Source organism: Rhamphochromis sp. 'chilingali', assembly GCF_963969265.1.
Source record: "Rhamphochromis sp. 'chilingali' genome assembly, chromosome: 2".
NCBI classification, from domain to species: domain Eukaryota; kingdom Metazoa; phylum Chordata; class Actinopteri; order Cichliformes; family Cichlidae; genus Rhamphochromis; species Rhamphochromis sp. 'chilingali'.
In genome coordinates this window covers 61,329,491-61,340,708 of record NC_137930.1, presented here as the reverse complement: position 1 = coordinate 61,340,708, position 11,218 = coordinate 61,329,491, and the positions used below count along the sequence as shown (strand labels likewise).

The window sequence follows — 11,218 nt, the reverse complement described above, 5'->3', positions numbered from 1 at the left end:
TGCTTGCTTTTGGCTCCATGTTGAGCAAAACTTGACTGGATCCTAGAAGAGGTGGTACTGTGGTGTTGTAGTCCAGGAGGAATCCCAAATGCGGATAAATTGAAGGGTTACATCAGGAAAAATCTATGCCAAATCAAACATGAGAATCCCAACTTCTTGGAGCATAAGGAAGCAGTACCTTCTTAACTTTAATTTTTATTTTCTCATCTAATACACCCTCCTGACCTGGAAATCAGTATGCCGTGCTGCAGGATCTCTAGGTTCCTGAAAATGCATCTGGAGCATAGGTTTGCTGGACAAGTTACAATAAAGGATACAAAGGTGTATAAGAGGAGTGTGACACACAGCTAGTGTAGTAGGAGGACTCGCACACAATCACAAGTTGTTAGCCAATGAGCGTGTCCAGAAAATCCACATCTCTGTCACATAGACAGCCCAAAATTTACAATTTTATTCAATATAACCTGAAACAGAGGTTATGTCTAAGAATCATTTTCACACAGTCTTTGTAGCATTGGAAGTGCTCTTGCAACCACATATATCACCCCCTGGTGGCCATTAAAAAGAATGCAGGTTAAACGTACTTCGACATCGGCTTCACTTATCAGCTGTAGATATCTCAGTCACTCTGAGATGACTGGATTTTTAAAAAATTAAATTCTATCATGAATTTTATGATAGAATTTCATGTCTCTTCATCCAGAGACACCACAAACACACTGCATCCTGGAATTCAGCCTTTTCCTGCTATGAAGGCTCAAAAGACTTAAATACTGACCTGCAGCAAAGGTTGCACTTACTCTTAAATCTCCCTGGGTCATTTTGTTTGCAAACATGACGTAAAACAGTCGACAAAAGGATGAACAGTGACATTTTTTTTCCTGGCTTTCAAAAAGATGTCTACAGGTTGTACAGTGCAAATTACATTTAATATGAGCAGATGGGGGAAGTTCTCATCTACATTCAAACTGTTGCTGACAGACTGCAGCTAATGTAGAAAAGTTAAGATCAGTGTTTTGTGTAGCACATGTTTGATCAGCCAGACTTTTTACCTGGCTCTTAAGTTTAATCCATTCCTTACTAATGACTAAAAATGAGCTAAAAGGCAGCAACACATGTCCAAAAACATGTCCCAAAATAACACTCTGATGCCGCCTGAAGCAGGTGAAGGTGAAGCAGAGCCTGCATGCCCCAGTGTGTAGATGTCACTAACCCAGTGAGTCTGCACTTACAGCAAAGGAACAGTGTTTTAAATAAAGGTCAGCATCTTCCTTCAGTGATGTATGCTTCGTGACAGATGCCTGAGTATTTCAACAACAACAAAAAAAAAGTTCACATTCTGGCAATTTCAGTCTCTCCTATAGTGGAAGACGCTGTAGCCCAGCTCTATCAGTGCTCCACCCAGCAGCACCCACAGAGGGATGCAGACCACACTGATCCACACTTTTGTGTGCCCCTCCATGCGGGAGCACAGAGTCAGACAGAAGGCCAGCTTTAGCAGCAGGGCTGTTAGGTACCACAGCCTGCTCTTCAAGCTCTGCTCACCCTCCCTGGGGTCAAAGTCTGGCTTGCAGCGGCCTGCCATCTTCACTATCAGCATGAGGATGAGGATACTGTCAAAGGTCCAAACAGGGAGGAAGATTAGAAACCAATTCCAGTGGATTCTGGAGTCCAGCTTGAGGACCAGCAGAATCAAGAAGATCAGAGCAAATATCCATGAGAGGAGCACTCGCTGGGCCAGGGACATCTTCATCTGTGGAGGACTGGCACAGAGCCAGTGTCACCCACACCCAGAGAGACTGAAGAAGGTGAGGAGGAGGAGAAGCACAGTCAAGGTGATCTGAAAACACAGCAGAAGACAGCACAGGCCCGTCACTCCTTAATTATAAACACATGACTGAAAACTAGACCTCCCCCACTAGGAAGCAGACCCTCACGGGTCTTGTAGAGAAATCCATCTCCTGATACTTCCACTCAGTATTAAAGCAAACATGAAGCTAATGTATGTTAGCAAGCTGTAGCTAACTTGTAAAACTGACCCCACTGTTCGCAGTCTTACCGAGTTCAGCAGCAGAGTCAGTTCGATGTCTTTAACTCGGGGTTTCAACGACAAACTCTTCAAACGAAGACAAATACCAAAATAGCAGACAGACTGAAAACAGCGGCGAAGAAATGCGACAAAACGTTAGCTTTCAGCTACATACAGCCGACAGTTACCCTGCATTTCCGGTTAGTCCTTTCAAAACAAGTGCACGTCCTAAATAAAATTACATTTATAATTTTCAAAGCAAAACCGTGATTTTGTCAATCTGTTTTTGGATTGGGGCTTCACCCACTCATAGCAACCTAGTGGGGATCTAACCAAACAAATGCTTGATTTTTTATTTTATTTTAAAGGTCGACTTACTTGATTTCTTCCCTCCAGCAACTCAGCAAACACCATCTGCTGTGCTGATAAAGATTACATGATGTAGCTGAAAGGATTTAATAGTTCCAAGATTAACCCGAGGGGAGTTAACAATAAAACGAAAGCTGACTGACTTCAGCATTTCACTTATAAATATAAAATGTAAATAATGTGTTCTTCCTGGTCTTTTTGTTTGTTAGTTTTTTGTTTTATTGAAGTGGTACAGGTTTAAACTAGGGAGGGGGATTTCTACAATCTTGGTTACAACCTAGATTGCAAGTGGAACTTGCCTAAACATAAATAAATAAATAATTTAATTAAATAAATAAATAAATAATAATCCAGCTTCAGCTGCAGAGCCCGCCCCCCCCCCCCCCCCTTCCTAAAATCCAACATATGTGTTGTACAAAGGCAGAGCAGACATTTATTTCTAATAAAATGCTTTTTTAAAACAGAAGAAGATGCACCATGTTTTCTTTTTATATTCCTCAAATGCATTTATTTCTCTTTTACTGGGCTAGTATTACAAATTAATACAAAGTACAACTCCAGAGACATCATAGATTGTCAAAAAAGTAAAGTACAAAACGCTTGAGGTAAAACATCATTGAAAAAGATTCAGTTAAAAAGCCCTTATTAAAATTTAAGTTCTTTTCAAGGTAAATGCTCACTTTACAGCTTCTGGAAAAAAAATACAAATAAAAACAATGCAGTTTTATTTACAAGATAGTGGTGGTGCAAAATACAGTGTGTGAGACAACATTCAGTCAAAATCTTCATATCTTTGTTAAATGTAAACAATAAACATTGTCCTGTTCGCCAAAATGCCGTCACACTGATGTTTGCTCTGAAAAGACTCTACGAGCGCCGCTGACGCATGAGAGCAGAGGAGCTCATTACTACCCGGCAAAAAATATGAAACTGTTCGACATTACACATTTACAAAGCAAATCCACGAAATGGATTGTGTATGAAAGGTTTCTCTAGGTAACTGTGGCAGCTTTCTCCTCTGCAGAGATAAGAAAATCCTTATCATTTCAAATTTTACTCTTACTTAAGAGCACCTCTGTGGGGCAACGGATAAGTCTGATAACACTCCGTAGTTTTATTAGTTTTTATATTGTTGACAAAACCCATCAAGAAAATAAACAGTGTATCAGTCTGGGTGTGACTCTCACCTAAGCTCATTTATTCCTAGACCCAAGTCTTTAGAACCAAGTTACAGCAGAGACGTTATAGGAGCGACACTTTTCTGCAACAGCAAACATGGTGGTAAATGTATAACGTCGGGGGGGAAAAAACTTTTTAAAACAATTTATTATTTAACTAAACTTTTTATGCAGTTTTTAAGGTAATATTTCAAAATAACAGTCTAAAAGATGTGAGTCAATGGTGGCTATGAAATAGTGAGACTGCTCTGTGGTTTCACTTTACATATAATATAAGCCAACACTTCTGTAGTGCATAAAAGTAGAAATGCAAACAAAAGAAATAAGGAACGTTACAGTCCAAGTGTGTGGCTTACTGATATGTTCAAAAAACAATGGAGCACTTGTTCATAATCATCAATTCATTGCTCATTGTAGTCTTTTTAAGAGATTTTTTGTTGATAACAGTGAAAATGTGAAGTACCATCAGATGCATCCTCGAGTCCTTTAATAGCAGTACCACTTATCTAACAATCGTGTTTTTCTTGTTTTTAAGAATGAAAATTTCATTCAAAAGTGAAAGCACTTGGAAGGAACTAGTTAGGGAAACTTATCATACTTCAGCAAAAAACCCAAAGCTAAACAGTAAGATGGTACCCATTCAAAATGTACGATTTCTTGCCTCCAGAATAGGGGGGTGCATCCCTAAAGGCAACCACAGTTACACAGTGCTCTGCCTGCTCTCGTGGCTGAGGCTGAGCCCCATCACCTCTGAGGAGTGAGATGGGAAATCAATAAATATCCCGTCTGGGCCTGAGTCTGCAGACTCTAGCACTTGTCCAATTATGGTTTCAGGGCTGGATGATTCACTGGGCGGCGTAGAGGATGCTCCCTTACTGAGATCAGTCATTGTTGTTGTGGCCTCGGTGCCATGGAGAGCTCCTGAGGAATGAAGCGGGAGGATGGAGGGAGACAGCAGAGGCAAGTCCATGGCACTGGCTCCAGCTTGTACTATACCTATGAAGGAGATAATAGTGGATTATTAAGGTTTAGCATATAATGATGCTTCATAATAATCAACACAGTGAGGACTACAGTCGTACCGTTGAACTGAGAGCCCACACACAGTCTGTTGGAGGAGGAGCCAGACAGTTCTGATCCTGGGGCCAGGTCAGCATAGGCCAGTCCTTGCTCCTCCAGGCACGATGTAATCTCACAGGCCGAGTGACGCCGAATTCCTCCACTGCCAACCGAGTTGGCATCTGGGTCATACTCAGCCACTGGGGTCAGCAGCAAAGGAACATTGTAGCTCTTTGATCGTACCACGGGGTTTTTAGACGGTTGATCCGCTGACTTGGACCAGCCCCAAGGCTTCTCTGAAACACAAGAGGGAAAGATGGGAAGACGTTATTAAGCTTCACCAACCCTTCAACCCTGAAAACTGTTATTTTTATCCCGCTTCTGCCTCACCCAGAACATTGCAGTGAGCTTCAGCATCATCTCCAGAGTAAAGCCCATGGGTGCCCAAATAGGGCGAGACCACCTTCTGAATCAGTGACTCCAACCTCAGGTATTCCTCAGTCACACCACGCGGCTCATGGACCCCCTAAACACAGGCATTAAATTTTATATTTAGCACCATCATACTCACAGATCACCCCTGTGGGCTGTTGGTGCTTAAGTTTAGAAGAGGAAAAAAAACTGTGTGACAATAAAAATATATATTTGTTTGAATAATGTTTGGGTTGCATGACTAAAAACTAATGCATTAACACAGTATGTCACAACCAATAACCAGCAGATCAACTAATAATCAGTAAATTTTATGAAGATACGCCCAACTAAAAGTAATTTACTCAGAAACAACAGCAGTGTAGTACTTCTTTATCTTCATGAACACCTTCAGAATAATGCAATACAATTAAACCTTATCATTAATGTTAGAAACAAGCTGGGCCAAAAATGCACAACAGCAGGTGTTTGGAAACAAACTCAGACTCGGTGCTGAGCAGCACATAAGGAAGCCATGAGCTTGGCTTGATGCCTGCAGGCCTACCTGTAGGATGAGCAGCATTTGTGTAACAGAGGGAGGCACACGGGCCCGCGGGCGAGACAGGGCGTCCTCTAGCTTTACGCTGAGCACTATGGTGTTCCTGAAGTGCAGCAGGGCGAGCTGTCGGACAGAAGGCTCCTTACCCTGCGCGCAGAAAACAGCAGACAGACTGAGCATCGATTCAATAAAGGGCTAGGACGGAGATCAGACTCTTGAGATGCTCGCCTACCTGAACCGGGTGGAAGATGGCCTGCAGCATTGAGAGAACATCACAGAAGAAGTAGTCCCAGGTCTCTGCCAGAGAGTCAAGTAACTTCTGGCCTGCATGGATCCCAAAGGAGCATGCTCGAAGCTGAATTAAGCTGATTTCCAGTGAGATATGCTAATTTCTATTTATTTATTAATTTCAAGATTGCCTACCTTCATAGAATCTTATTTTGTCCCGCAGGATGACCATGCCTTTCGTTAGCAGCTGATTCTGTGAAAAGAAGCCAGTAATTATGAATCACTGTAGAACTGCTCTCCAATTCCCGTCTCAAAGAGCTCTGAATTTAATACATCTGAAATAAACGTCCTGTTTTATTTAATGTGCATTACCTGAAGGTATTCTGTGAAGAAGGACCCCAGCTCAGTCTTTAAAAGATGTCTGAGGAAAAGGGACAAATGAATAAATACAGTTAGAAAGATAATAAGTGGTGTTGGGCTAATTATGTGTTTATAACTTTGTAAAAACAGTGCTTGGCAGCCATGTTATGTTCAGATCCGTCTGTGTAGTTATAGAAAAATGTGTCAACCTCCTTGTGACTTTTCTATACATATGTTTACCCAGCTATAATGGAAGCGGATACAAGTGATGGGTCTGGTTCAGAAAGATAATGAGATATCTGACGTGACCACATGACTCCCCAAGCCTACATGCTGTACACTACACACACAAACAAACCCGTTCACGAGAAAACATTCAGTCAACACATACAGCACACACGGTAATTACAACGATTACAGCACAAAATGACATCAACGGTCTAAAATAAGGAAGTTTTCTGAGAGCAGTGTTTGTGTGCGAGTGAGTGAGTCAGTGAGTGGGTGAGTGTGGCTGTTTACACTCACCGGACACCCTCATTAAGAACGTAAAGTTCATTATCCGCCAAGCCCTTCTTTTGGAAGACTGCTATCACAGCATTATGGATGCTGCAACATAACACACACACGAGCTGGTGTAAATTAAGAATCTCCACACACATTTAAACACTACCTTTGTCATATCTTGTGTACCTGTTCCAGGTGGCGTTGGCTCCTGCCCTCTTCTGCTTCTCCCCTCGGTCCTCCGGCGAACTTTTCTCACTCTTCCCCAGCTCACTGAGGCTGGGAGAGCTCATCAACTTCAGCCGGTGCAGAGTCCTCATGAGGCAAATGTAAAGGGAGAGAGACAGAGTATTCTAAGTACAGGACGGGAGAGAAAGAAGGTCAGCCGATGAGCCGACACATACAGAGACACACAGAGAGGAAACACGAGGAGGCTGTAGCTGTAGGAGGAAGGGAGGAGAACATAAAAGGAGAGAGTATGCACAGGAAAAAACCCAAAACATAACAAGCACAATGACAATACAAAGAGCAACCAGTGATAGAGGAGGAGAGATAAAGGACAGAATGATGCATGGTGAGATGGAAGCGGCACATTAAGAGCAGGATGGGTGGAGCTCAGCCGAGAGGTGGGCCACAGTGTCGCTGTACTGCCTGTCTCAGAACAGCAAAAAACAATAGCACGCACATGCTCGGGTAGAAGGGGGGGGGGGGGGGCGTGCAAGCTCTTCCTCCCTCCCTGGCTCTCTGTCGGTACAATACAGCTATTGATGCAAACAAATATTTATGCAGAGCACAGATACCAGAAGGAACTGCATGGTAAGCAGCCGGGGCTTTGTGAATATTACTGTACGCAGATGAGGTGGAGGAGGAAGTCGTCCGGCTTTTAAACAACAGCAGAAACAGTGATAGGAAGCACGGACACAATACAGAACAATAAAAGAGGCTTTTCCTGCTCTCCCACAGCTGGTGGCGAGTGCAGCAGGATAAAAGTAAAAAGTAGCACAATATGTGAGACAGGAGCTTGACCAATATTAGATTTCTTATCTTCTTCTTTTTTTCTTTTTTTTTGTTGCTGTGGGGTCAGATGAGAAGATTGATATCATATTTTTAACCACTGAAGCTAAATATGCAGCTACAGCCAGGAGTTGATTAACGTACTGCAGAGATATGAACATATGAAGATATATAGATATGAAGGGGGAAGGGGGGGGGGGGGGGGTGATTGCATCTTATCAAAAAACAAGGAATGCATTTACAAGTTTAAACTTATTTTGGATTTTTTTCTAATCAGGGTCAGAAATCTACATATATTCCCTTAAATTTTTAATAAGTGGTGCTAAAGGTTCTACAGTGTTTTTTAACTTTAAAAAAAGCCAAGGCCTGTTAACTTCCTGTTAGTTGTTATGATTACATATTTGGAGGAGTAAAGCTTAAGTTTTCAAACCTAAGAACACAGAAATAGCTGTCAAGCATGGTGGTGATAGCATCATGCTGCGGGGTTGGTTTGCTGCCAGTGGTACTGGCAGTGGTAGTTTAAATGAACCAGTTTAAATGAACTATACGAATTCTGCTAAGAAGAGTGATCTAACATCCAGGCATTGTTATGCCAGAAGCTTGTTGACAGCTACCAAAAGCATCTGGTCAAGGTGCAACTTGTTAAGAGACATTTAATCAAATATTAGTGAGGGAGTATACATGTATTTGAGTGTGTATGTATACTTTTTGCCTTAGAGAAAATAGTCCTTAAAGATGTATGGTGTATCATTCCAACCTAGAAAAAGTTCAAAGAAATTAAAATTCTAAAATTACTGTGACATTCGTGTCCATGATGAGTGTTTGTAAACTTCTCTGCACAACTGAAGGTTTTGGCGTCTCTAATTTAGAAATCATCTGTTACCACCCTCAAAAAAAATCCACAAACCTCAGTGTGAGCAGTTTCATGTAGGAACTACACCTGCCAGCAAAGGAAGCACGTGTGCTGCACATTAAGATTACAGCTCAGTGAAGGGAAACACTGATGTTTCCATCTTGTAATGCTGTCAGAAGTACCAGCTCTGGGTGAACCCCCCCCCCCCCCTTTAAGAGGCACAATTCCCAAAATGTAATGTAATTCGTGTATACCTAAAATTTAAGTGCATGTTTTAACACATTCATCAATCTAAAATATCCTAAAAGTTTTTAAAAAGAGAGAGAGAGACAGATAACACTGTTTGCATATTTTTAGGAGGACCTGGTGAAAAAGAAGAAATGATGAGTTCAAACCCACGCAGTCCTGAAACTCTCTGCTGACAACACAGCAGTAAACAACAGAGCCCCCCCTTTCACACCCACACACATGAAGACAGAAAACATGGAAAGCAGAGTGCACAAACGAATGAGGTGCCCATACATGAGGAAATGAGTCAATTAAACATCCCACCAGGACATCATTACCATTAGACCAGCATGTGTTTCAGCTGGTTAATGAAATCTTCTGGGACAGACATGGTGTGATTTCTTTTTTCTTTTTGTAAATGCTTATAAATATTTAATGCATTTTCCAGGAGGCTGCACGCTGTGAAATGCTAAGCCCAGGAACTGAGACTCACCTCCTGATTGGATGCTCATTGCTGCTGTCCAAATCCGGGCTCGGAGGAGGGGGCGAGAAGGTGCTGAAGTTGAGCGACAGGGGTCGAGGGGAGGGCCGGGAGGCGTGCCTCCGCCGCAGTCCATCAAGCATCTGAAGTTTGCGTAAAAGTGGAAATGTCAACAAAAGCTAGCAGGAGGGATTAAAATTGGATCAAGGAGCTGTGTGAGGCATCGATGAGAAATGTCTCAAGTGCAGTCATGAGCCATCTCCGCCCTTTACTTTGAGAGAGCAAGTCAAGCAGGGAACATTAAAGCGGTATAAGAGACACAACACAGTAAAGCGAAATTCACGGTCAAAGGGGTACAGGATAAAAATCAAACCCCACATCTGAGACTTCCTCACAATGAGCGCTTTCTCTTTCTTTATTCTCTACCTGACTGTCAGTTCAAAACCACAGAGGAGTGTTTTGCAATCAAAGCTGGGCTGACCTCCAGGGTTTGCACACGCATTACATCAGAGGAAAGAGAAAAGAGAAGTGCATGTGTGTACACGCATCAGTCTGCGCCAGTTATTCCTGTAAAAGCGTTACAGTTGCTCTCAGTTTGGGTGTCTCCCTATAGAAACGTACTGTACAAAGTAAAGCACCATCCCCTGGTCAGAGGGGAGAACAGCAGTCTGGGTTGTCACTCTACAGACAAAAGAGCCAACACTAGCCTCAACATGTAAAGCACAAAGAGAGGGGGGTGCCTCGTGTGTTTTCAGAAGAACCGGCCGTGCAGTTTAATTAGAGTAAGATCACATCTGAGTCAGCAGCGCTGGCTGCTCACTGTCTACCCGGAATGCCATGCCACGCCAGTCTGGGCATTTCTGCTTTTGTTCACCCCTCCTCCTTGGCTTGTCTTTTAGGGGCGATTCCAATAAGATCGATGCCTCTTTAAAAAATTCAGAAAAATTATCCGTATGAACATAAATTTATTTTCTGCTGTATGGATCTCTCCCCGTGCTTCCGAGCTGAGCCATTCCACATCATACGGCCATTGAATCGGCCAGACACGCAATCAACAGTCCACGTTTATCCTACTGGGAGGAATGCACCGCCAGTCGTGCGTACGTGGATGTTTTATGTTTTTAAAAACCTGTGCGCAGAACACAATGAAGCAAAGTGCCCCGGTAAACAAAGCCACCGTGTAACGAACACATGCAGATGCTGCATTTGGTCCACCTTTGGATAAAAACTGTATCATAATGGCCACAAAGTTGCCGTATGTCATGCGCCTCTGCCCGCCCACTGTAGCCCGCACTCACCGTTCCTGATCCTGTCGTGTAGCTCCTGCTGGGATGAAACGGTCATGTAGTGCTGAGGGGAAGTGTTTACTGTCCGGGTTCATCAGCGGCTGCCTCCTGTTCTGTTACCCGCCGGTCTGCGCACCCTCACGGGCATCGGGGTGCGGGCGGGCGGGCGGTGGAAAGGTCCGTCCTGCGGGGACTCATTCAGTAAGAAGCCAGAAGAAAGAACCGCCGCTTGCTCGCTCCGGCTCGCCCCCGCTTTGTTTTGACGAGATGCAAACGCGAAACCTGGACGCGTGGACGCGGCCACGAGCAGCGCGTGCACGTGCGTCCGTGGTTATAGCTGTATGTAAGCGGGAGGGGATAACTCCAATGGGAAACAAGAATAATGGCAGAGTTTAATTCCGGAGGGATGATTTTATTATTATTAAGACGAAGACTGTAAGGATTAACACACAAACCGGGGGAACACTAATACGCAAACAGTGTGCTAACACTGCAGTGCACAGGTGTGCAGTCAGTGGTGAGAAAGGCCTTGCTTTGCAATATGGCCATAAACAGAAGATAGTAAACACAGTTTCCAGCTCTGACCCAAATCCACGCAGTTTCACACAGGGGGAGCCTTACCATCTGTGAGTGCAGATGCGTGTGTTCTCCGGATAATCCCC

At 43.4% G+C, this 11,218-nt stretch overlaps 2 protein-coding genes across 2 annotated transcripts; both read right to left on the bottom strand.

The window, feature by feature from the left end:
• Nucleotides 1–429: 429 nt before the first annotated feature.
• Nucleotides 430–2,243, bottom strand: tmem60 (transmembrane protein 60). The gene is made up of 2 exons (XM_080870343.1): nt 2,060–2,243; nt 430–1,840 (listed from the first exon to the last, which is right to left on the bottom strand). Exon 2 carries the CDS (start codon nt 1,751–1,753, stop codon nt 1,349–1,351), a length of 405 nt encoding a protein of 134 aa, XP_080726469.1. The 5' UTR covers nt 1,754–1,840; nt 2,060–2,243; the 3' UTR covers nt 430–1,348.
• Nucleotides 2,244–2,876: 633 nt separating this feature from the next.
• Nucleotides 2,877–10,859, bottom strand: prr5a (proline rich 5a (renal)). Its single transcript, XM_080867862.1, has 11 exons — nt 10,569–10,859; nt 9,283–9,413; nt 6,884–7,009; nt 6,719–6,799; nt 6,206–6,254; nt 6,029–6,086; nt 5,838–5,929; nt 5,612–5,752; nt 5,026–5,161; nt 4,659–4,931; nt 2,877–4,572 (listed from the first exon to the last, which is right to left on the bottom strand). The coding sequence occupies exons 2-11, from the start codon at nt 9,411–9,413 to the stop codon at nt 4,277–4,279; spliced, it is 1,383 nt and encodes a 460-aa protein (XP_080723988.1). The 5' UTR covers nt 10,569–10,859; the 3' UTR covers nt 2,877–4,276.
• Nucleotides 10,860–11,218: the final 359 nt, after the last annotated feature.